The 27,500-nt window shown below is 43.3% G+C and overlaps 1 protein-coding gene across 2 annotated transcripts in view; it reads left to right on the top strand.

Annotated features, from left to right (window-relative positions):
- PRRT2 (proline rich transmembrane protein 2) overlaps nt 1-27,500 on the top strand; it is a 59,325-nt gene that overhangs the window by 3,530 nt on the left and 28,295 nt on the right. For both annotated transcript variants that reach the window (XM_077447382.1, XM_077447381.1), the window contains exons 2-3: nt 2,136-2,659; nt 24,348-24,480. In XM_077447382.1, coding sequence (XP_077303508.1) covers nt 2,237-2,659; nt 24,348-24,480 — 556 coding nt within the window. In that variant the 5' untranslated portion in view covers nt 2,136-2,236. The remainder of the gene's footprint in view (nt 1-2,135; nt 2,660-24,347; nt 24,481-27,500) is intronic.

The raw sequence follows: 27,500 nt of genomic DNA, 5'->3' as shown, positions 1-27,500 counted from the left end.
ATAATAAGGGAGACTTTATAGAATAATAGGAGTTCTATGGAATAATAGGAGGAGTTTTATTGAAAAAGTAGGAGGAGTTATATGGACTACAAATAGTATTTACTGTACATGGAATAATAGTAATTATATGAAGTTGATAAAGAAGTTATATGGAGGAGTTATAGGAAGTTATTGTAAATGGAAGAGTTATAGTTTATTAGGACTTGTATGGAATAATGGGAAAAGTTTTTTTGGGCTAAAGTAGAAATGTTACATACAAAGGGTTAAGTGGACAATTAGAACAGGTTATATGGAATAATGGTAGTTGCAGAATAAATTGTAGAACAAGTTATATGACTGAGTTATTGTCAGAAACCATGAAATCAGGCCGAGACAGAAGTACAGTTAAATCACACTTGTTTAATAATAAAAGTAAAAAGAACAAACGTAGTCAAAACATAGCCAAACTTCAGTAGTCAGAACGCATAGTCAGCCAAGCCAGAAGTCAGGGATCAATGTAGTGGAACAGCAAGCAGGATCTGGAGCCAGAGGGGATGTTTGCAAAGCAAGTCTTGAAAAGGATCGCAGGAGATAGTTTCTGTGATGTTGACAGGCGAAGGCAGAGATCCTCTGGACCGAACGGCTTAAATAGGCAGGACTGACGAGCAGGATCATCAACAGCTGAGTAACTGTGGAGAGATGGGAGCTGGCAGTTAGTCGACAGCTGAGCGGCCAGCTCAGAGAAGGAAGGGCTGAACCCAGCCCTGACAGTTATAAGGATTAATGGGTGGGGCTACATGAAACAGGAGGAGTTATATAAAATAATATTAATGAAAATGAAGTTGTAGAAGAAGTTATACGGAGGAGTCACATGATGTCGTATGGAGATGTATTAAGATATAATAGGCAGGGGTTATTGGGAAAAGTTAAAATACATTATGAGAAGGAATTAGATGAAATCACAGGGCCAGATTTATGGAATGGAAAAAAAAAAGGAGAGATCACATGAAATAATGAAGATGTCATGGGGGAGAGTTATTAGAGGAGCTAAGGGGTGGAGTTACATAGGGTTAGAGGAGGAGCTATCAGTACAGGTTATATAGAGGTATGGGAGGAGCTATGGAGAGAAGTTATATGAAGTTAAAGAGGGAGAGATGGGAGAAGTTATATGAAGTAATGGGGGATATGAGGAGACATAATACTGAATAAAAGGAGAAGCTATATGGCGTTATATAAGGAGCTGTGGGATGCATGTGGGATGTTATTTGGGGTAATAGAAGGAACTATGGGGAGGAGTTACAGAGAGTTATAGGAAGATCTACAAAGAGGAGTCATATAGAATAATAGAAGGAGTGATGGGGAAGAGTTACAAAGGTGCATAGTTGGAGGTACAGGGTGGGGTTATATAGAGTTATAGGAGGAGCTATGGAAATACATTATATGGAATTACAGGGGGGGTGATGGGGAGCAGTTATATAGAGTTATGGGGATGTGTATATAACATATAGAAGTAGCTAGGAGAAGCTTTACATTGAGTAATTAGAGATATGGGGGGGGGGGCTATATAGAGTTTTAGGGGGAGCTCAGGGGAGGAGTTACATGGAGTTAAAGGGGGAGGAATGGGGAGGAGTTTTATACAATTATTTGAGGAGCTGCAAGGAGGGGTTATGAGTAAGAGTTATAGGAGGAACTATAGGGAGTGGTTATTTTTTGAGTTCTGCAAGGAACTATGGGAAGGTGGGAGGGGTTTGAAGTAACGGGGGAGATATGAAAAAACTTTATATGGACTGATGGGGGCATTATGGAAAGGTGTTATAAGGTGTAATAGGATTAGCAAAGCGAATGAGGTTTATTTATAAGCATTACAGTGAGGCAGGACCATCCTATAGAAAGTAATATGAATGCATTAACATCTATAAACTTACTGCAGGAGGAATCTTGGCAGTATATTATGACAGATGGAGCCTTACAGAGGTGTTATATGGGGTACTGGGATGTAGATTTGCAGAGTCAACTTTGGGAATGTTTTTATGGAAATTACGTCTTCTGCCGGCTGGAAATAATTAGAGGAATATTTCAGCAATGTTCTTATTAATAACTGTTGCCTGATCTTAGTTATCCTGTTTATAATACTCGTATTTCTTCTCCTATGGCAGACCCATCTCTTGCTTTCCTTTTTGGCATCTCTCTTCTGGGCTGACCACCCAGCAACCTTCTCCACCTTTTTCTTAAAACCTTTCCGCTGGCGCCCATACCCATGGCCACACCACCTGCAGACACAGGACCTCCACCCGAGGGGCAGACTACTCCAGAGGCCACAGAGCCTGTCTGCTCCACAACCGTGGTGGTGGTGGAAGAGCCGGAGCCTGTGCCAGAGACTAGTGCTGCAGAAGCAGAGGCAACGGTGACCATCCAATCCAAATGCTCCTCTTTGAATGACCTCAAAGCCCAGCCAGCTGCCAATGGAGGACCCCGAGCCCCCAGCCTGACTGGCTCAGAGGGAAGACTAGCCCAAGCTGCGTCTAATTCTCCCAGGCCAAGTCTGTGCCGACAAGGGTCTACAGCCACAGCTAGTGTCGCAGAAGCGGAAAAGCCAAGGGACTATCTGCTTATTGCCATCTTGTCGTGCTTCTGCCCCATGTGGCCGGTGAACATTGTTGGCTTTGTGTACTCCATAATGGTAAGTCAGATGTACGTTTTGTCATAGACCTCCTACGTGTCCACTTTGTCCATCTTGTCATAAACCCATCACTGGTCTATCTTGTAATAGACCTCTCTCTCTCTTGTCCATTTTGTCATCAACCACCCATGGGTTCATTTGTCATAAACCCTATACTGTCTTCACAAAGACCAGTCAATTATTCAAATTTGTCATTAATATCCCATGTTTTCATTTTTTCACAGACCCTACAGTACACTTGTCTGTCTTGTCAAGGACCTCTTAGTTGTGCACTTTGTCCTATGGCTCCTAAATGCCCATTTTGTCATAAACCCTTCACTTGTCCATAATGTCAAGAAGCTCTTAGTTGTCCATTTACCCCCAAATGTCCATTTTGTCATAGATCCTTCATTTGTTATGTCACAGACCTCTTACCTGTCCATTTGGTCATCTTCATCCAATGTATCCAACTTCCATAGACCCCTTATCTGTTCATTGTTCCATTACGTTCTCAAGCTTCCATTTTGTTGTAGACTTCTCAAAGTCATCCATTTTCTTGCTTAATTAAATATTTTTTATTTGTTTTTGCTTTTACCACCATCATAATAGTTTATTGTCCATATGTCCATACTGGTGCATTCTTATAGTGTTTGCATAGCAATAATTTACAGGTCATACGATTAAACCATCAGAAGGGTAGAAAAGGGATGATTGGCCACCTGATGACTCTAGCCCTTAGAAAATTACTTCTGTCACTGACAGGATCTTCTGTACTTTGGCAACTAGCAGTGCACAATCCTTGTATAGGTCACCTATAATGTTATTTCCCTGACAACCCTGATCTACAAAGATAGAGTTTACTGCAGCTTTTCAGGAGATCACTCCTATGTTAATGATGAGGATAAACCTGCTGAATTGTCATAACAGTCCGTTCTGCACTGTTTCCCATAATTGCCTATACCACTGACCTGGTAATATGTAGACACATGGCTGTCTTTCAGGAGAACAAAGCTGCAGAAACTATTATGGATGCTACTTCTGCATTCTTTCCCATAATCCTCTATAGCTGGAACTGATCCTGCACCATAGCACAACTTTTGTTGCCTCTGGGCCAAATACAGTCATACTTGGGAGAGAGAGAACTTGCGCCCCCTGTCTGTTACCGAGAAGACAGCAGTATAACATAATAATGGAACAAGATGCAGTGAGCTGTGCATTATAATATGGGTATATAATGAGACGTGTAGTGTTGGGATTGACCAAGCACGTATGAAAAATGATGTACAATTACACAATTGAATGTCACGTTATCTATATGTTATAGAATCTAAAATGTGCCCATATTTAAATATACAACTCAGTGGGTGCTTTAAAATGAATCCAACGTTTTCAAATTTTAGAAAAGGAAAAACAAAATGGTATTGATTCCAGTGCTCCATCACATTTCATCCTTCTGACCCATGGTTGGAGAATTATGAATCTGGCTGGTTGCTGTTTTCAAAGTGGACACTTTGCTGCAGGTTCCATGAGTCAGCACCAGCCGTGCCGGAGAAGGGAAGCCTCGCCGTGAAATGTGGCTTCTAGCTATGTGCATTGCAGGAAGGGAGCGTTTGAAAATAATTATCATTAAGTGCAGAGCTGCAGTGGTTGGGCCATAATAACCCATTCGTGACTCAAGCCATTTAGACCTACACCGCTTGCATTGTGGCTTTATGCTTTCTTGCTTGCGCTCCCTCCCTCTGCATTTCCCCATCTAATACTACTGAAGAACTAAAAGTTTCTCAGAGTGTCCTTAATGCTCCCCTAAATAATGTCTTAACTCCTTAACCCAAACCCTTCTTGTAAGGATTTTATGCCTCTAAAGTTCTCCACGAGCTTCTGAACCTCTCCTCTGCCCTCTCACTTCCCTTTGTTTGAAACAAGCAGTGCATGTTAATTGCGGTCATGTGCACTGTTCTATGCACACTACACATCCCATAGACCAGTGGTCTCCAAACTGCGGCCCAGGGGCCAGATGGGTCCCATTTTTTATCTGGCCCTTGGGGAAATATTTCATCCACTGATACCAACAATGGGGCATAATTCCCCCGCCCCCCCCGAGACCATTGAGGGGGGCAAAATTCCTCACGACTATATCAAAAATTGGGCCCAATGACACCAATAATGAGGTACAATGCCTCCCACTGACACCAAAGATGGGGCATTGTTTTTTTCCTCTGATGTCAGGACCTTTTCTACTCCCAAAGGCCACAGTCCAGCCCCCTTAAAGTCTGAAGTTGGCCCCCTGTTTATAAAGTTTGGAGACCCCTGCCATAGACCATAGTCCATCTCGGGAGCAAACAACAGAGGGTGGCTACGTTCCTACATACAGTGAGAACGAATGTAGCCACTCTCTAACAGTGTGCCAGGTCACAGCAGCAAAAAAAAGAGGAATATGGAGACTTGGAAGAGGTCAATACCAATGGAAGGGACTTATCTGAGTTAAGAATAGATTTATTTGGAAAAAATCCTGAATATTTAAAGAATATGTGAGCCCAGAAACTACTTTTCAGTATGTTTGGCATTATGCCCCACTGCATACAGTTTTCTTCAGCTAATCGGTTTTGAATTAGTTGCAAGGTTTCTTACGTGGAGATCATGCCAGTAATAGCCCCTCCTAGCAGGGCTAAAGCCGGCCATATAAACAAATGGTCACTGCCCTCACCTATAACTGGCCTTTGCAGCAAGGAGCACATGGAAGGGCAATGCATGCTCAACTTCTAGTCTTTTTTAACAGTATGCGTTAAAAAACAGAAGTTTAGTTTGCCCACATTTGAAAATACATGCCAGCCATACATGGATTGGGACTATCAACTGACTTGTATACAACCAGCCTGTTGGATTTTTTCAGAACAATCAGTTGATCATTGTATTCTGCTGGCAGAGAAGGCTCCCCACTTGCAGAATACAATAGCACAGCGGGAGGATTCCCCCATCTACCATAGCGCAGCGGGAGCATTCCCCCATCCACCATAGCGCAGCGGGAGCATTCCCCCATCCACCATAGCGCAGCGGGAGGATTCCCCCATCCACATCCACCATAGCGCAGCGGGAGGATTCCCCCATTAACCATAGTGCAGAGAGAGGTTTCCCCCATCCACCATAGCGCAGCAGGAGGATCCTCCCATCCACCATAGAACAGCGGGAGGATTCCCCCATCCACCATAGCGCAGCGGGAGGATCCCCCCCTATCAACCATAGCTTAGCGGGAGGATTCCCCCATCCACATCCACCACAGCGCTGCGGGGGGATTCCCCCATCCACCATAGCGCAGTGGGGGGATTTCCCCATCCACCATAGCACAGCGGGAGGATTCCCCCATCTACCATAGCGCAGCGGGAGGATTCCCCCATCCAGCATAGCTCAGCGGGTGGATTACCCCATTCACCATAGCACAGCGGGAGGATTCCCCCATCCACCATAGCGCAGCGGGAGGATTCCCCCATCCACCATAGCGCAGCGGGAGGATTCCCCCATCTACCATTGCGCAGCGGGAGGATTTCCCCATCCACCATAGCGCAGCGGGAGGATTCCCCCATCCACCATAGCACAGCGGGAGGATTCCCTCATCCACCATAGCGCAGCGGGAGGATTCCCCCATCCACCATAGCACAGCGGGAGGGTTCCCTCATCCACCATAGCACAGCGGGAGGATTCTCCCATCCACCATAGCACAGCGGGAGGATTCACTCATCCACCATAGCTTAGTGGGAGGATTCACTCATCCACCATAGCTTAGCGGGAGGATTCCCCCATCAACCATAGCTCAGTGGGAGGATTCGCTCATCCACCATGGCGCAGTGGGACGATTTCCCCATCAACCATAGCTTAGCGGGAGGATTCCCCCATCCACATCCACCATAGCGCAGCAGGGGGATTTCCCCATCCACCATAGCGCAGTGGGAGGATTCCCTCATCCACCATAGCACAGCGGGAGGATTCTCCCATCCACCATAGCGAAGCGGGAGGATTCACTCATCCACCATAGCGCAGCGGGAGGATTACCCCATCAACCATAGCTTGGCGGGAGGATTCCCTCATCCGCCATAGCGCAGCGGGAGGATTCCCCCATCTACCATAGCACAGCGGGAGGATTCCCTCATCCACCATAGCGCAGCGGGAGGATTCCCCCATCCACTATAGTGTAGGGGGAGGATTCCCCCCATCTACCATAGCACAGAGGGAGGATTCCCCCATCCAGCATAGCACAGTGGGAGGATTACCTTCCCCCTACATCCACCATAGTTCAGCGGGAGGATTTCTCCATCCACCATAGCGCAGCGGGATGATTCCCCCATCCACCATAGCGCAGCTGGAGGATTCCCCCATCCACCATAGCACAGCGGGAGGATTCTCCCATCCACCATAACGCAGCAGGAGGATTCTCCCATCCACCATAACGCAGCAGGAGGATTCTCTCCCATCCACCATAACGCAGCAGAAGGATTCTCCCATCCACCATAGTGCAGCGGGAGGATTCCCCCATCCACCATAGCACAGCGGGAGGATTCCCCATCTACCATAGCACAGCGGGAGGATTCCCCCATCCACCATAGCACAGCGGGGGGATTCCCCCATCTACCATAGCGCAGCGGGAGGATTCCCCCCATCCACCATAGCACAGTGAGAGGATTCCCTTCCCCCTGCATCCAACATAGTGCAGCAGGAGGATTCCCCCATCCACCATAGCGCAGCGGGAGGATTCCACCATAGCACAACGGGAGGATTCTCCCATCCACCATAGCACAGCCGAAGGATTTCCCCCACATCCACCATAGCGCAGCGGGAGGATTCCCCCATCTACCATAGCGCAGCGGGAGGATTCCTCCATCCACCATAGCACAGTGGGAGGATTTACCCATCCACCATAGGGCAGCGGCAGGATTCCCTCATCCACCATAGCGCAGTGGGAGGATTCTACCATAGCACAACACGAGGATTCTCCCATCCACCATAGCGCAGTGAAAGGATTTCCCCCACATCCAACATAGCGCAGCAGTGTGTGATTATATGTCAGTGTTACATTGTATAGCCCTGTATATTGCGGTCGTTCAGGTGCTTATCTAATAGTTCCTTGAAACTATCGATGTTCTGCATGGGGCCATCGCCTGTGAAAGGGATTTCCACATCCTTGCCTCTCTTACAGTAAAGAACCCTCTATGTAGTTTAATGTTAAACCTCTTTTCTCCCGCAGTGCGCCCCCCTTACCCAAAGCACCCACCCCCCCATGTTGAGGGCATGTGGCCTGGTACGGCTCGGGGGGGGGGCGCTCATTCACCCCCACCCCCTTTTCTGGCTGGCCAGGCTGCGTACTCGGATAAGGGTCTGGTATGGACCTTGGGGGAACCCTCACGCCGTTTCTTCAGCATAGGGGCTTCCCTCTAAAATCCATACCAGACCGAAAAGGGACATTGTCGCCGCTCTCTCGCTGCAATAGGAAAATGTGTTTTTCCTATTGCAGCGAGCGCGAGATGTACAGTACCCTGCAGCTGAGAACCAGCGCAAGAAACATTCTCACAGGCAGGTTCTGTAACTGCCCTTGCATCGTATTTGGTCCGTTGGACCAGCATACAGACGAACGGGAAAAATTTAAAACATGTTCTATTTCTAAAGATTTTTGGCAAGCAAAGGTCCGATGGAGCCCACACACAATCGAATTGTCTGACGGATTTGTTCCGTCGGAAACCTTTGTGTCAAAAAGTCCCATTGTGTGTACGCGGCATAAGAGCTTGCATACTATTGATGTTAGGCTAACTGCTCTGTAATTCCCAGAGATGTATTTTGGGCCATTTTAAATATTGGTGTTACATTGTCTTTTCTCCAATCAGCTGGTATCATTCCAGTCAGTAAACTGTCAGTGAAAATTAGGAACAATATTCGTCAATTACTTGACTGAGTTCCCCAAGTACCCTCGGGTGCAAGCCATCTGGTCCCGGTGATTTAGTAATGTTAAGTTTCCCAAGTCTAATTTTAATTCTGTCCTCTGTTAACCATGGAGGTGCTTCCTGTGATGTGTCCTGAGGATAAACACTGCAGTTTTGGTTACTGAAGCCCCCCGATTCCCTCGTGAAGACTGAAGAGAAGAATAAATTCAATACCTTCGCCATCTCCCCATCCTTTGTAGCCAGATGTCCTTCCTCATTCTTTATAGGGCCAATATGGTCTGTCCTCCCTTTTTTACTGCTTATATACTTAAAGAATTTCTTGGGATTTTGTTTTCTCTCCTCCGCTATGTGTCTTTCATGTTCTATCTTAGCTGTCCTTATTGCAGTTAATAAAAACTATTTACTAAATTTTCAAATACCAATTTTAGGGTTAATAAAAAAAAATTTATTCTGTGATTTGAAACAAACACAAAGCCTCTGCCTCTACAAACACAAAGCATCTGCCTCTGCAAACACAAAGAACTGCAAATTTAATTAAGTTTATCTACAAAGGATAGAAAAAAAAAAAAAAAAAGTAAAGTGATGATAGAAATGAAGGTGGACCGAGTTATTAGTTTGACAGCTCAGTGCTATAAAGTGCAGGAGATGGACGGGTGATGCAGAGGCTGGAGAGGCTCCTGCCCCAGCTGCTACCCTCCTCCCCCATCATGTACACAGCATGACACCCAATAGTAGTCTTGCGCTTGCGATTTTCTTCATACGAAAACGAAAATCGGACGTTGAGTTCACATCCGCCAAAAATGTTATAGTCTGCACATCCAGCTTTTGTCTACAGAAAAAGCAAAATCGGCTGTCAAAAGCACCGTACTAACGATCCAAAAATTGGCAGACAGTTCGTCGTACAACTTTTTCCATCCGATTTTCGTATAATGCGTACGGTTTAGAAACATTGGAGGTTATTTACTAAAGGCAAATCCACTTTGGACTGCAAGTGCACTTGGAAGTAAAGTCGTTGTAGATCTGAGGGGGACATGGAAGGAAAACAAAAAACAGCACTTTAGCTTGCACATGATTGGATAAAATCTGCAGAGCTTCCCCTCATTTCAGATCTACCCCTTAGATTTATAGCGACTGCACTTCCAAGTGCACTTGTAGTGCAAAGTGGATTTGCCTTTCGTAAATAACCTCCATTGCAACAAGTTTAAAGAGAAAACGATGTGCTTTAAAAAGATTTCAGTGAGGCATGATGTCACACGTGCAGAAAAATTGATTATGGGTCTATGTGTACGTAAGTCTTCCCTGTAACACCCAACCTGCGTACCATTTGAATCTTAAGCACTTCAGCCCCCGGAAGATTTGGCTGCTGAATGACCAGGCCATTTTTTGAGATTCGGCACTGCGTCACTTTAATTGACAATTGCACGGTCTTGTGACGTTGTACAGAAAAAAAAATGACGTCCTTTTTTCCCACAAATACAGCTTTCTTTTGGTGGTATTTGATCGCCTCTGCAGTTTTTATTTTTTGCGCTATAAACAAAAAAAGAACGACATTTTATATTTTTTATATATAAATATGTTGTACTTTTTGCTATAATAAATATCCCCATTTATAAAAAAAAAAAAAGTAAATTTTCTCAGTTTAGGCCGATACGTATTCTTCTACATATTTTTAGTAATAAAAAAATCACAATAAGCGTATATTGATTGGTTTGCGCAAAAGTTATAGCGTCTACAAAATAGGGGACAGATTTATAGCATTTTTATAATTATTTTTGTTTTTACTAGTAATGGCGGCGATCTGCGATTTTTATTGGGACTGTGACATTATGGCGGACACATCGGACACTTTTGACACATTTTTGGGACCATTGGCATATACAGCGTTCACATTAAAAATGTCACTGGCAGGGAAGGGGTTAAGTGTGTTCCCTGTGTGTGTTTCTAACTGTAACTGACCTAGAGGAGATGACAGATCATTACTCCTAGCTATTAGGAATTCACGATCTGTCTCTCCTCACACGTCCCTGTTCTGCCTCTCTTGCCCGCGATCGCTCGTGGGCGTCTGTCATCGTGACCGTCGACCCCGAGCATCGGCACCCCCACAGTGCAGCGGGCGCCTGCTATCCCGCTTAAAGGAGCCGACGTACAGCTACGACGGCTGGCAGGATCGTGCTGACCTGCCGCAGTATAATGACGGGGACCTGCGGCGGTGAAAAGAATCGGCTGTGGGAAGTCAGGGCTGGACTCTGATTTCTACAACAATATTTGTAGCTGCTGGCTTTTAATTATTTAACAAAAATGGATGAAGTTCCTCTTATAAAGTGTAACCACGCCATTGGTGAAAATTCCCGAACCCCCAACACTACGGGCTAGTCTGGCCATACACCGGTAGAATTTTGTTAATTTTGAGGACCTTTGTTCAGTTTTCTAATTGTTAGTGGGGGTCAAATCAGCATTCGTTTTTGTGACCGGCCGTTCGTCAACCAGACATGTTGCGGAATCGGAGGAGATAATGTGTTATTTATTATTGGCCTTGGAGTTATTGCTTTGACCCAAGTCCAGTCCAGGAACAGGAGGAGGAGGATTTCCTGGACAAAAAATTGGTTGCTTTATTAATGGTGACCAATTATGTCATATGGCTTTGCTGCGGGAGCTCCAGGAGAATAATCCGGATGATTTTCGGAATTATCTCCCGATGACGGACCCCTGCTTTCACCAACTCTTGGCATTGCATTAAGAAGGAGGACACATGCATGAGGCTTTTATTTTATTTTTTTGGTTGAATAATAATGATTTGATTTGGTATATTTTCTATATTTTTGGATGCATAGTATGCACTTTTTGATTAAGTTCTATTGGCAGATAGCACGTCTAATTTTATTTGTTTTCTTTTTTTTAAAACACAATAAAAAAAATAATACTTGGCTATGTGTTTTACTTCAAATGATAGTTTGGGAGTCGGCAGTTACAGTTTAAAAAAAATACAATGTAAAATTGACAAGGGACACAACATAGCTGTATCTTTGATCTTAAAAACTACGGGATAATGGCGTTGTGGTAATTGGCCCAAAAAAAAAAAAAAAAAAAAGCATAATAATATTATTCTTGAAATCACTAGAGAAAAAGCCTTTGAAATTTAGTTTGCAATAACTCCATCAGTATCACCAGCAACACAGCTTCATTATTATCCTATTAAAGAAGTAGAAAATTGTGCGCTGAATTTCCAGATTTCATAATTTTCCACGTTACGAATGTAAATTTTCCATTATGAATGCTAGCTTCCGGCTCGTCCTCGCTTCCGGGCATGCGTGATTATACTTTTGTGCGACGGACTTGTGTACACGCGCTCGGAAAATCCGACAACGCACATTTGTCCACGGAAAATTTTAAAACATGCTAGCCAACATTTGTCTGCGGAAAATCGGACAACAATTGTCTGATGGAGCATACATACGGTCGAATTTACCACCAACAGCCTGTCATCACACAATCCCCATCGGAGATTCGGATCGTGTGTACGAGGCTATAGTGTAGTAACTAAAAGTCCAGGCTTTTTAAAGGGTAAGTTCACCTTTAAAGAAAAATCTGTAAGGTGAACTTACACAGGTCCTCTGTAAAGGTGAACTTATACTTTAATGAAGGTTAAAACTACTTACAAGAAGGCAGGAGTAAAATCGCATATAAAACAATCAATCACATGCAGACACCGTCCCCAGGGGGTGTGATAAAGTCACTGATGTAGCTCCTCCCTGGAGGAACTTTTTGCACAAGAGCACATCTCTTCTTCTTTGTTTCTGATGGACTTTACTGGATTATTTATGATTTTTTTTTAACGCATTCGTATTTACAGGTTTTGATATATATATGAATTTCTTGCTTGATTGAATTTATGCACTTTATATTGATAGCGCAACATGTTTTTCATTATTATTAATATGTATAATGTTTATGTGGACATTTTGTGAGTGCAGCTTTCACTGTGAAATTATTATTTTTTACTACTTGGTGAGTGTGACACGTCATCGAATGTACTGAGAATTTTCAAACAAATCTTTATATGTTTGTTCAAAATTCTACTAGTATATGGCCATTGTACAATCTCCTTTAGATATACTATCAACTATGCAGTACAAGGGCCTGCCTGATTGGATACAAATTAAAAATATTGTTAAGTTTTGACCTCATATTACATATAGCACCTTTCCCCAATTTAGCGAGATTGCGACTACACAACTACACGTCAAAATCTTCCCTGCCTGACCCACGCATGCGCTCTGTTAAAAGATGTAACAATGGTAACAATTCAATGGTAACAGAAAAAAGGAGCAAACTGCGGTTTCCTCCCACACTCCAAAGACATACTGGTAGGTTAATTGGCTCCTGTCTACATTGGCCCTACTATGTGTGTGTGAGGGAGACCTAATAGGAAAGGTATGTAGGCATGGGACATGCCCCCCTGCCACACCCCCTTAACCACTTCCCGACCAGCGCACGACGATGTACGTCGACAGAATGGCACGGGCAGGCATATTGGCGTACAGGTACGTCCAATATTCGATGCCGCCCTGGCATCGGGAGCGCGCCGCCGGCGGCGCGCTCCCGCGCTGGTCGGGACCCCCGTGAGTCCGGTCGCGGGACCCGCGGACTCGATCGCCGCGGGCATCCCCGCGATCGTCTCACGGAGCAGCCGAATGGAGGAAATGCTGTATAAACAACATTTCTCCATTCTGCCTAGCAACTAGTGACACTGATCTCTGCTCCATGTGATTGGAGCAGAGATCAGTGTACACTAAATGAAAGCCCAACCCCCCCACAGTTAGTAACACACCCTTAGGAACACTTAACCCCTACACTGCCACCCACTGGTTAACCCTTTCACTGCCAGTGTCATTTACACAGGAATCACTGCATTTATATAGCAGTGATTACTGTATAAATGACAATGGTCCCAAAAATGTGTCAAAAATGTCCGATGGGTCCCCCACAATGTCGCAGTCACAATAAAAATCGCAGATCGCCGCCATTACTAGTAAAAAAAAAATAATAAAAAATTATTAATAAAAATGCTATAAAACTATCCCTATTTTGTAAACGCTATAACTTTTGCGCAAACCAATCAATAATCGCTTATTGCGATTTTTTTTACCAAAAATATGTAGAAGAATACGTATCGGCCTAAACTGAGGGAAAAAAATGTTTTTTTATATATTTTTGGGGGATATTTATTATAACAAAAAGTAAAAAATAATGCGTTTTTTTCAAAATTGTCGCTCTATTTTTGTTTATAGCGCAAAAAATAAAAATCGCAGAGGTGATCAAATACCACCAAAAGAAAGCTCTATTTGTGGGAAAAAAAGGACGTCAATTTTGTTTGGGAGCCACGTCGCACGACCGCGCAATTGTCAGTTAAAGCGACGCAGTGCCGAATCGCAAAAAGTGGTCTGGTCTTTGACCAGCAAAATGGTCCGGTCTGCAAGTGGTTAAAGGAGAATTAACCCCCCCAAAAAAAGGTTGAAAGCGCAATCTTGCGTATTATCAGAGCTCTCCCCTATGTAATTTAGACTGCAGTGTTTCTCAAATCCAGTCCTCAAGGTGCCACAACAGGTCATGTTTTCAAGATTTTCCTCAGATGAAATGGCCGTGGTAATTGCTAAGGCAGTGAAACTGATAAAATCACCTGTGCAAAATAATGGAGAGCCTGAAAACATGACCTGTTGGGGGCGCCTTAAGGACTGGAGTTGAGAAACGCTGATCTAGAGGACTGCGCTGTCAGCTTGATAGCTCGGGTCCTGCTCTGCATTGATCTATGAAAGAAATGAATAACTAAAGTTGAAAATATATATATATATATATATATATATATATATATCATATACATACACACACTGTATATATAATTGTAATCATAATGAATTAATTTAATTAAAATGTAATTCTTTATTATTAAAGTATGCATAATGTATTATTACTACATAATTAAAATAAGTAAAATTAAATAATCTAAATTACAATAACCAATTAATAATTCTAAATTAAATGTGTATATATCTATATATCTATATATCTATATATATATATATATAGATATATATCTATATATATATATATATATGTGTGTGTGTGTGTGTGTTTTTATCATTATTAATAATTAATTAAATGAATTAAAATTAAATAACTAAAATTAAAATATCTGAAATCTACTATTGCACCTTTCATTCATATATTATTGTATATGTACATGAATGCAAACAATAAATGAATGTGCAAACTAAAAAAATATAAATAAAAAAAAATCTTTTTTTTTGTTTAAACAAAATGTTAGCCCCTTATTAACCTTTAATGAATCCCAGTTCATTTGTATTAACTCCTTCATTCTCATCTTCCTTTATCTTTTTTATTTTTTTTAATTCTTTGCTTATTAGTTACCAATTCTAAATAGGACCTTGTTCCCAGCACTGCCTGTATAATAATCAGGTGACCAAAAACGCTTTCTGCAAATTCAGAGGAACTCTGAGCTAATAAATCATTACTCAATGACTCATAATGTACATTTTTATATTAGATAGGGAGAAGAAGGAAATATGGGTACGCTGTGATTAGAAATAAAGTGGACGCTGGTAAGAGAAGGACTGATATCAAAATTGTGAAGGCTGTGCGTGTTGGAGGGGGGGGGGGGGGGGAGCTGTACATTTCAGTGTGCATTGTTTGACTTAAAGTGTTACTAAACCCACAACAGTAAAATCAGTCTGTATACGCGGTAAAGCATGCTTGTTATACTCACTGTGGAACCTCTGCATTGTGTAAAGGCTGTTTGATCTTGTCTTCTCTGATCTACCCCTCCTTTCACTGTCCCCAATTCATCTCCTGATAGAACAGAGGCTAGGGGACAAGCTGCACATGCTCAGTTTGGTGTGTATTGCTAGAGAGTTTTTTTTTTTTTTTTGGAGGGGGGGGGGTGCCTGTGATCAGCACAGGGCCAATCAGCGCTGTTTTTTTGTTTGGAGGATGCATGTGATCAGCACAGGGCCAATCAGCAGTGTCTTTTTTTTTTTTTTTTTTTGTTGGGAGGGTACATGTGATCAGCACAGAGCCAATCAGCACTATCCAGACAGAGGGTCGGGGGTCCTGCAGCCTCATAGGACAGTCAGAGGAGAATGAAAACTCCTACTCCTACAAGCTTTAGCCAGACACTGATAGAAGTTCCAAGACTGCTATATACCGCTGATGAGAAAAGGTATTTAGCAGTTTATTTTTACTAAAATAATGTCCATGTTCTGTGTGCTGTGGGAGACCAGATATAGTGAATGCAGGGTCCTGGGTTTAATAACACTTTAAAGCTAAGAAAATCCTCTTTTGGTAGCACCCCCTTCCCCCCGATCTTATATAGTTGGCTCTAATGTTGGGTTAGTATAGGGAGTATGTAATATGTACTAGGGAGAGGTACTTACCTCATTCCTTGCTTCCATGTGGCCACCCTCTCGCAAACATCCTCATATACAATGCATGACCATGCATGCATACAATGCATTCACCTCCTCTATGCGTTCTGGTGACCATTGTCACTAAAACAGAAACTGAGGGAAATCCTAATTTTGTTTGTCACCAAAACAGGAGGTGGAGGTAAATGCTCCAATGGGGACACCTGTTCCTGGTGACAATTGTTTAAGTTTCCTTTCCACAGTTGCATTGCTGAGGCAGGAAGTGCAGAAAATAAAAAATACATAAATAAACTGAGGAGTTCTATTAATTTCCCACATCTAAAACCAAAAAAAAGTCTATGCATACACTTTAATTTCCTGTACCTTTAGACGCTGAACATGGGCACTCAACCTGCAGCCCTCCAGCTGTTGTGGAACTACAAGTCCCATGAGGCATTCCAAGCCGTTGGCATTCCCAAGGAAGAGGGGACTTGTAGTTCCGCAACAGCTAGAGGGCCCCAGGTTGAGCACCCATGCGCTAAAAGGTAAATCCAGCAGCCTAACTGGGTGAAATGGGTGTGTAGGGGAGTCACAATACCCTCTGCAGATCAAATGGCATACATCCTTCCCATGATTGGGTGGGGGCCAGACTATACCCTCAGTCATTCTGATCTGGATCCCCTCTGATCGCAGCTGGTGACAAGCGGCGGGGGCCCAGCCTGAAGACGCACAGCAGGCGTGCCAGGTCTCAGCCTGCCAAGTGCCACAACTGGGTTTCAAAGGAAGGCCGCTGTCAGAGGAAAACGCCATATCCATCGTTTCCAAAAACGACTTTAGCAGGAAATCCATTTTTAATTAAATGGCCCACTATTTGAATTGCAGAGATGGGATGAGAGTGATGGGGGAGACAATATAGACTCACATTGCAGCGGTTGCACTTCTTCTAGCGCAGGTTAGGAAAGCCGAGTAAGAATCCGGGGAAGCTGCAAACTTTCCTTTTCTGCGCTTTTTGCAGAGAGAATCTTAAACACATTTTTTTTTATAGTCTGCAGGGGTGTAAGACCCTTCCAAATCAGGAACATTCTTGTCTTATAAGAGATAAAGAGGGAAGCACAGTGGTGTAGTGGTTAGCACTCTCACCTAGCAGCAATAGGGTCGCTGGTTCAAATCCTGACCACAACACCATCTGCCTGGAGTTTGCATGTTCTCCCTGTGCCTGCATGGGTTTCCTCCCACACTCCAAAGACATGCTGGTAGGTTAATTAGCCTTGTCTAAAAAATTGGCCTTAATATGTGTATGTGTTTGTAAGCATGTCGGGACCTTACAGGGTAAAGGACCGCACAAAGCCACAGATGGACTCTGGTGGCAAGAAAGCGCCCCTAGGCGATTCAGTTCGCATAGGTAGCACTATACAAGTCACTCACTCATAAATATAAACTATATCTTGTTTAAATTCCAGTGAAGTTGATCGGAGTTTGTTGAATGTTGCTGGAGATTTCAGACTGTAAGCTCTTTTGGAGGATGGTGGTCCAATGCACTGTAGCAGGACAGTGCATTGGACCACCATCCTCCAACAGAGCTTACAGTCTGACATCTCCAGCAACATTCAACAAACTCCGATCAGCTTCACTGGAATTTAAGTAAAACACATATTAGGAGGTAGCAAGTTCACACAAGGCTAGAAAAAAATACAAACTCAATGTAGCTTTGCAGGAATCAAATCCAGGACAAATACATACCCCTTGCAACTAATATCTTTTATGGGCCCCAGGACCCATAAATACTCCCTGCAGGTAAGCATCCTTAGTGGGAATCGGCCTTGGAACCCAGACAAACTCCATGCAGCTAGTATCCTCGGTGGGATGCATCAATCCTAGGACTCATACAGTCTCCATACAGCAGCCAGGATTGGTATATAGTTTGGTTGTACATCCAAATGTGAAATCATGAAATAAAGGCGTGTAAAAAAATAAAATAATAATAATTATAATAATGTATATGTATATATACGGTTTCCAGCGTTTTTTTTAATCACTTGAATATCTGATAAAGAAAAAAAAAAAAAAAAAAAATATATATATATATATATATATATATATATATATATATATATATATATATATATATATATATATATGCTCAACTACACTGCAGAGTGCATGAACATAAAGGGGAATGTAGTTCCAAAACATCTGGGGTATCAATGTTCGTCAGCACTGGCCTAAACCATCTTTATGTAGAGCAACAATTATTTTTTTCAGATCCTCAGAGAGTTCTTTGCCATGAGTTGCCATGTTCAACTTCCAGTGACCAGTATGAGAGAGTGAGAGCGAGAACACCAAATTTAACACACCTGCTCCCCATTCACACTTGAGACCTTGTAACACTAACAAGTCACATGACACCGGGCAGGAAAAATGACTAATTGGGCCCAATTTGGACATTTTTGCTTAGGTGTGTACTCACTTTTGTTGCCAGCGGTTTAGACATTAATGGCTGTGTGTTGAGTTATTTTGAGGGGACAGCAAATTTACACTGTTATACAAGCTGTACACTCACTACTTTACATTGTAGCAAAGTGTAATTTCTTCAGTGTTGTCACATGAAAAGAAAAGATAATAAAATATTTACAAAAATGTGAGGGGTGTACTCACTTTTGTGAGATACTGTATTAAATATATATCTTTTTTTCTTTCAACCAGATATTCAAGTGATTAAAATAAAAAAAAAGCTAGAAACTGTCAATTTGTAAATGTGTAAATGCAACTTAAAAAAAAGAGCAATTTCAGGCATCAAGTGAAATTGATCAGTTAATGGTCAAGGCTTTCCAAGAAACTCTGCAAAGAGAAAATCCACTGAAAGCACTTTAATCAGATTTCTATGTAATCCGCTAGAGCAGATTCTAGAGAAACTCCTCACAGTACAGCACTTCAAACCCAGCGCTGGACATTAGGCCACAAAGGTTAATTGAATTTCCCAATGAGTTTCCATGTAACCAGCAGCCATGGCCTGTCCCTGAAAACTTAGGGGCACATATTTGACGCAGGGAATGTGAAATTCAATGCCGCATATACGGCCGGGCAATTCGATCGTGTGTGGGCTCCAGTGGACTTTTACTTCCCAAAAGTCCGGCAGACTTAGAAATAAGACTTGCTTCAAAATGCGGTGGACTAAAACCGACGCTAGGGAAGTTATTGGCTACTGGCTATGAACTTCCTTATTCTACGTCATCACGTTCGAATCCGTCTGACTTTTGGAGTGATCGTGTGTGGCCAAGTCCGTTCGCTTGAAAATCCGCCGGACCTCAGCTGCAAAGTCCGTCGGATTGTCCTCCGGACTAAGTCTGCCGGATAGTCCGATCGTGTGTACGCGGCATTAGACATATGAACCACCTGCAGTGAATGTTTGGTGAATGTCATATTCACTGCTTTATATATATGCCCCTTACGGTGTATCCTTTCACTTGAACCTATCCTACCACCTAACCTTAAAGTGTAAGTTCACCTTTACAGAAAATCTGTAATGTGAACTTACACTGGAACCCCTCCCCATCCCCCCTGATCCTGCTGTACCTGAGGCCGGCGATTACCCTCTAGGAGACATCAGGTCGCTGCTTTACCGGTCCAGGGATTTGAAGTCCTTGTGGCTTTCTCTCTTCTTCTTCAGTGCAATGATTAGAGCCAGAGGCTCTGATAGGCAGGGTCGGTGCTACCACTAGGCAAACTAGGCAGCCGCCTAGGGAGCACTGCAGTCTATGGGGGCCTGGTCGCTGGTCTCCCTCCACATGTGCATGCTCTCCATGTAACTAACTCAGTCCAGCCGGTAGTGTAATTAGAGGTGCAGCATAGCACTGCAGCCAGCGCTAGAGGAAGCAAAGCCCATGCTTCCTGTATAGCGGCACCTTCTGTCACATTGGGTGGAGTCAGGGGCGGGGCCAATGGGGGTGGCAAAATGAGGTTTCGCCTAGGGTGTCATAAATCCTTGCACCAGCGCTGCTAATAGGCTTAAAAAAAGAGCCCCCCCCCCCAGTTGTGTGAGAATAGCAAATGAATATAAGCCCAACCTACCGCCTGACTGACCCAACAGGGGCCATTGGAGCAAGTATAAAGCGCAAGAGAAACAGGAGGATCCTGAGCAACGGTGCAGAGAGAGAGAGAGAAAGACTCAGCAAGATGGAAAGGACTGCAGGCGAACAACAAGAACAATGCTGAGAAAGGCACACACAGCAAAAGGAAATGAAGGGATACACGGACAGAAACCAAAGGGAATATAACTGCACAGCTAGAGGGAAAACACGGAGAACAAAGACAGGATCAAGTATCACACAGAATATGGAATACTCAGACGGCGGTGAACACCACAGGAACAGAAGGGTCCGGCTTCCACCTAAAGGCATGTTGCTCGAACACTAAAGCCCCATACACACTATCAGATTGTCTGCTGATTTTTTCCATCAGATTTACCAAAACCATATAATATGAGGTCAAACCTTAGGGGTTTCAATGTGTAGGCAATCAGGCAGGCCCTTGTACTACATGGTTTTGGTAAACCTGAAGGAAAAAATCAGCAGACAATCTGATAGTGTGTATGGGGCTTAACACACAGATGCAAAGGCTTAATAATACCTAGGTTCAGGGCTGATAGGCAGCAACCCGAGCAACTCGGACAGGAGACAAAACCCGGTGCTGGATTGATGTGTGCGGAAGAGTGGCAATGCTTATATCAGTGGAAAGAAGCAGGAGACAGAAATGTCACTTAGTGCTCTGGATTGAGACAAGTACACACTATATACCAAACATCACTAAATGGTGGGCCGCAGTCCAGATCCGGACCAAGTCACTGTCACATAGCTCCCAACTGTCCCCGATTTGGAGGAACTGTCCCTGATTTGGAGCAATGTCCCTCATTCCTCCTCATTTGTCCCTCATTTTGGTCTGATCCATATAGTTGTATATAAAATGCACCTTTTATCTATCAAAAAGTGTTTTCCAGCACTAAACCTTTCATCTGATTTCTAAATGGCTGCATTTGTAAATTCCAAAAGCTAATATATAGGAATAGTAGTGGTAAAAAAGCACTTGTGTATTTAACCAGTTCCCGACCGGCGCACACCGATGTACGTCGGCAGCATGACACTGGCAGGCATATTGGTGTACAGGTACGTTAATTTTGAAATGCCGCCCTGCCATCGCGATCGTCTCACGGGGCGGCTGAACGGGGAGATGCCTTTGTAATCAGCATCTCCCCGTTCTGCCTAGCAACAAGTTACGCTGATCTCTGCTCCATGTGATTGGAGCAGAGATCAGTGTTCACTAACACAAAGCCCAGCCCCCCACAGTTGGTAACACGCCCCTAGGAACACTTAATCCCTACACTGCCACCCCCGGTTAACCCCTTCACTGCCAGTGTCATTTACACAGGAATCAATGCATTTGTATAGCATTGATTGCTGTATAAATGACAATGGTCCCAAAAATGTGTCAAAAATGTCTGATGTGTCCGCCACAATGTCGCAGTAACAATAAAAATCGCTGATCGCCGCCATTACTAGTAAAAAAAAAATATTAATAAAAATGCCATAAAACTATCGCCTATTTTGTAAACGCTATAACTTTTGCGCAAACCAATCAATAATCGCTAATTGCAATTTTTTTTACCAAAAATATGTTTTATACTAAAGAATACGTATCGGCCTAAACTGAGGGAAAAAAAATGTTTTTTATATATTTTTGGGGGATATTTATTATAACAAAAAGTAAAAAAATTATGTGTTTTTTTCTAAATTGTTTATAGCGCAAAAAATAAAAACCGCAGGGGTGATCAAATACCACCAAAATAAAGCTCTATTTGTGGGAAAAAAGGACGGGAATTTTGTTTGGGAGCCACGTCACATGACCACACAATTGTCAGTTAAAAAAAAGTGGTCTGGTCTTAAGCCAGCAAAATGGTCCGGTCTGAAAGTGGTTAACCAATCTTGTTTTTGTTTTTACAAGTCTCCTTTAAGAGGGCGTGGTAAGGGGGTGTGTCCTATGCCTGCATACTTTTGCTGATAGGTGTCTCAAAACGTTGGGAGGTATGCTGTCCCATCTGGACCAACCATGGTCCCACCATTTAGGAGCCTGATAATTCCTACAGAGGACATTCTGTGCAGGAATGATTAACTCACCTCACTTTATCACCTCCCATTAAAGCGGAGTTCCACCCAAAAGTGTAACCTCTGCTTATCTGTCCCCCCCCCGGTCCCACATTTGGCACCTTTCGGGTGGGGGGGAGGGGGAGCGGGTACCTGTGTTTGACATGTACCCTGTCCCCACTTACATCAGAAGTCCACCCCCCTCCTCCTCCCTCCTCCGTCCCCTGCTGCCGGGCCAGTAAGAGAGTACAGCAGGCTTTGCGTTTGCGCAGTAGGCAAGGCTTCACTACCGGGTTCCCTTACCGGCAATGGCGGCAGCAGCACTCCACAGCCACTGGAAACATTGGCTGTGGTGCAGACATCGCTGGACAGGTTAGTGTCCTAATATTAAAAGTCAGCAGCTACAGTATTTGTAGCTGCTGAGTTTCCATTTTTGAGGGGGAAACCGGAAAAAAAACATTTTTTAAGGAACAGATTTGTAATATGGATGATAATAAAATATGGAAAATATAAAATGTAACATAGATTTACTGTATGTGCACAATTTTTAATTTGCAATTTCAGAGGGTTTGAGAAAAATAAATAAATAAATAAATAAACTTTGGTTATGCTTTACCCTAAGGCCTCATGCCCACTGGACGTTAAAATGTTATTTATTTATTTTTATTAAATGAAAATGATTTTATAAATCTTATAAAACGCCAGTTTTTCAACAATTTTGCAATAGCGTTTTTCCACGTTAGCATTTATTTTTTATTTTTTAATGGATCAAAAACGTCAAAAAATGCTGATGAGCCGCGTTTTTGAGCGTTTACCTGTGTTTTTTGACGTTAGAGCATTTTTACAGCTGAAAAACTCCTCTCAGAAACCACAAATCTTGTTTTTTTTTTTTAAAGCCAAAAAACGCCCCAGCCAAAAACTGCTGATAACAGCCTATGTGTGCATGGACACATAATATAACATGATGGGGAGTTTATTGAATGTAGGAAAAAAAAAACATCTGAAGCCAAGAATAGCTGCTGTAAAAACGTCCAGTGTGCATGAGGCCTATCTCTTAAACTTAAAGGAGAACGCCACTTAAATGAAAAAAAAAATATAGCAAATAAAATTTATAAACAAGTAACTTCGTAATTTAATGTTTCCAAGAATCACCTTTTTTATTTCCAACAGAAGCCGCTCTCATATTCTTCAAATGTTCAAAAATTCGAAGCAATACGACAGCCTTGAGGCGTTCTGTAGTACATTGGTATACCAAATCCCCCTAAATTGTCATTTCCTGTTAGTCTGATTGGATAATTGATTTTCTCAGAAGTCTGCACTAAGATACAAGTATTCGTTTAGGTATCCTCTGCAATAGGAATTTTATTTGTATTGAGATACTCCCTAAGGGTTAACTACTTCTAAAAGGATGCCGATCCCGTAACTTTCATCGTTAGAATGCTGAGATTTGCTCAGCTGGTTATAATGAAGGCTGACCCTCCAATTCAGGAATATGGGTATTCTGAATATAGTGAAACATACAGCTATTTCTTCGGAGCAGAAAAAGGTCGGAATCTGCTACAACTTTTTTTTATAAAAGCTTTGGCAATACAGAGATCACCCACATAGGATTGTTTTTTCTTATCAAAAGTGGGTGGCTCCATTTCTGGAATTTGTGCTGTACAGCTTCCTTTTTTTTGGTTTGATGTATCGCCAATCAGAAGTAATCTTTTAAGGCAGGTCCGACTGGTGGTTGTATGATAGATCTTAAAGGCTCTGTGTATGGAAGACAGCATTGAGCCCACAAGTAGGAGTGTCTGGGAACCCCTCTTCTGCATAACAACCTGTGAAGCAAAATGGGTTCTCAGATCACCAGATTGATGAGAGAAGAGCATTCGTTGAACTGGAGAAGATGTGTCAGGATGGAATGGTGAATCACTGAGTAGGAAGGCTAAGTATGCAGTAAAGTGGAGGAGCTTCCAAGCTGGGGCCCTCTGTCCTCAGGGGAACCGATACAGACTCCTCTGCTCTCCTTTTTACTTATTTGCTAACACATATTATTGTAGATGTTTGAGTGATTGGGGATGGTAACTTGGATAGTGTGGTGACAAAGCCTTCAAACAGATGATCATTTTAACAAATAAGGGGAGACCTGGGCATAAAAGAATATTCCACCAACAATTTATCCATCAATATGAAATTCTCCACCGGGATGCATTACAGAACTCATCCCCTTCTTTTTCATCTCTTACAGTCACGCAACAGCCTTCAGCAAGGTGATGTGGATGGAGCCCTGAGACTGGGCCGAGTGGCCAAACTGCTGAGCATTGTGGCGCTGGTGGGCGGAATCCTGATTATCACTGTGTCCTGCGTCATCAACTTCGGAGGTAGGTGACACAAAGAACATATTATTGCCTAGGGGATGACATGAGGAGCAAGGAAAACACATTTCACAACAGATAGATATATAGATTGGAGACAAATAGAAAGATAACAGATAGATAGAGAGAGAGAGAGAGAGAGAGAGAGAGAGAGAGAAAGAGATAGCTAGATAGATAGATAGATAGATAGATAGATAGATAGATAGATAGATAGATAGATAGAGGCCATCCCGGACGAGCCCCCATTTGTAGCACTACCCCCCAGAGGAATCACTGGATTGCTTAGGTTCCTATGCCCTGCACAAGTGATGATCTGCTCCATACCTGGACCCGAGTGACATGGATACACCTGGAATGTTTAGAATGGCTTCCATTCAAATCCAATCATTGTGGCCTAATGTGTTGATCTCTGATTTATCACAGTGATCACATGATACAGACAGGGCAAGTCACAATGCATCTGTACCATGTGATAGCTGTGGCCAATCATAGTGTCACAATATTACACACTGGACGATGGTTGCTTATAACAGTGATAGTCACTGTTATAAGCAACCATAGTGAGTAAAAAAAAAAATCCTGATCACCTCCTGATCACCCCCTATGGTAACACTGTACTGCTCTGGTTACAGTATGTAAAAAATAAAATCATTAAAAAAAAAAATGCTATAAAAATTACAACCTTAAAAAAAATCGTCATGCCTCTTACTAAATACCTTGCACTGTCTACTTTCCGAAAGGGGGGGGGGCACTTGGGGGTTATTTGTACTGTCCTGGCATTTTTGGGCCTCAAGAAATTAGATTAGGCCGGCATTACATAAAGATTGATGAATCTTCAAAAAAATATACCATAGTTTGTGTACTCTATAACTTTCACACAGACTGAATAATATACACTGATTTGGGTTATTTTTTACTAAAGAAATGTAGCTCAGGATGCTCAGGACGATCGTGAATTAGAACAAATTGCAGCCTCTGAATGGATATAGGCAACATAATACTGGAACAACAAGAAAACTAGAATGGCAGGATACTTGAACCGTCCCACACAGTGGTGGGCACAGAAGCCAACCTCCCACTCTACAGCAATAGCACAGAAGCAGCACAGGTAGCTTCGGGGTTCTATATCCCACTCAACACAGATGCAGTATGGCTCTTAGCAGCAAAGTCCTCAGCCCAGCCTCTCTTGCAGGCAACATGGCACTGCCACATGAGTCTCTAAAACCCTCTAGCACAAAGCCTATATCTCTGTCGGGGGCTCCTGGCACATGGAACTCAAAGCAGCTCACTGCAGCTCTTTCGCCCAGTATCCTCCTGGGCTCCTGGCAGCATTATACAGCATTCAGCAGGCAGTTCTGGCAGCATGAGCGGAGACTACCTCCTCTTTCTCTGGGCTCTGGCATATTTAGCCTGGAGATTACCCTTGACCAATTGGACAGTGGGCATGGCTAAAACTCCTCCGCCTGCAGTGGTCAAACCTAAACCTCCTGGCTTTGGCAAATCAGGTACCTGCTAAGCCCCCATTAGCAGAGGCAGGCTGTGCTGCAGCCAATCGCAGTCTATCCTCGGTACAAACAAATGGCGACTGCCCCATCCTATAACTGGCCTTAATGGCAAGGAGCACATGGAAGGGCGACACATGTCAAACAACAGAAAATAAAAATTCCCAGATTAATCTACCATACCGAATTGTCCTGTCCAACAGTTCACATTAAAAACAGGGGTTTCGTTTGCACACATTTGCAAATACATGCGTAAGCTACAGAGACTGCGACAAGGTACTCCAGTATTATCTGCAGTCCTAACACCTTTGCTGCCATTGTGCTATTTCCTGGGTGTCCCGTGTGCCCCGTGCCTTTAAGGAGGAGTGGGCTCCCTTCAGGCATACCTACCCTCAATATATCCATTATTATATATGTGCTCCTACTATGGAGGTTCTCAAAATGTATAGAGTTAGGACTGCAGATAATACTGGGATGCCTTGTCACGGCCTTTGCAGCTTATGCATGTATTTGCAAATGCATGCTAACTAAACACCTGTTTTTAATATGAACCATTAGACAGGACAACAGTTTGTTGCAGACTGGCTGGTAAGTTGAGCTGGGAATTTTTTGTTTTGTTTTTACAGTCCATCTTTGGCTTCCCTCTCGCTGTTGCTTCAAGTCCGATGCCAGGGAAGCAGTAACAGTCTGCACTGGGGTGCAATGTCCTGATGAGCAGCCTAAAGCGACCGCTGGGGATGCTTCATTACCCCCCCCCCCTCCACTGATGAGGTGTAACTCATTGGTACTGTAGCTTGAGGCCTTTCAGTGGTAATAATTTCTTCAGAACATGTCTCTCTTGAATCACCTATTGATTCCAAAGTAAGCTAGATCCATCATCTAACCCAGGGGTAGGGAACCTTTTTGGCTGAGAGAGCCATGGACGCCACATATTTTAAAATGTAATTCTGCGAGAGCCATACAATATGTTTAAAACAATTTTTTTTTTTAATTGATTAATCAACTAATTTAAATTATAACTGTAATATCCATGTCATCTCCCCCACTGTAATATCCACATCTCCCCTACGATTGTCTGCTTGCTTACCACTACACAGGCAGGCAGATCCACGAGCAGTTGAGGCGGGCGATGGTGACGTCAGCGCGCCGCTCACCTAGGCCGCCGCCGGGTGTACCAAGATGGCCGCAGCTCCAGAGCTAGGCCGAAGCTGCGGCCTTTCCTATGGGCGCAATCCACGGATCGGCACACCACGCAATCCGCAGATTGAGAGGGGAGAGCCAGATGCAGCCAACAAAAGAGCCACATCTGGCTTGAGAGCCATAGGTTCCCTACCCCTGATCTGACCCTTTGCTCTCTGGGTTCTGAGGCTTCCCTCAGGTCTGTTGGGTGCTTATTCTGGCTGTAACTCTTCCTCTGTTGCAGCCTACTCCTCCGGAACCAGAGATTGATACATGACTGCAGCATGGGGTGCACACTCTGTGGCGAAGAATCATACCTGGAGGCAATGGGGGATAGCAGGTATA

This window comes from Lithobates pipiens, unplaced genomic scaffold (genome assembly GCF_037356315.1).
Source record: "Lithobates pipiens isolate NorthernLeopardFrog02 unplaced genomic scaffold, aLitPip1_a1.2 Scaffold_22, whole genome shotgun sequence".
In the NCBI taxonomy this organism is placed as follows: Eukaryota; Metazoa; Chordata; class Amphibia; order Anura; family Ranidae; genus Lithobates; species Lithobates pipiens.
The sequence above is the reverse complement of the archived record's forward strand: the minus strand, read 5'-3'. Positions and strand labels throughout refer to the sequence as shown.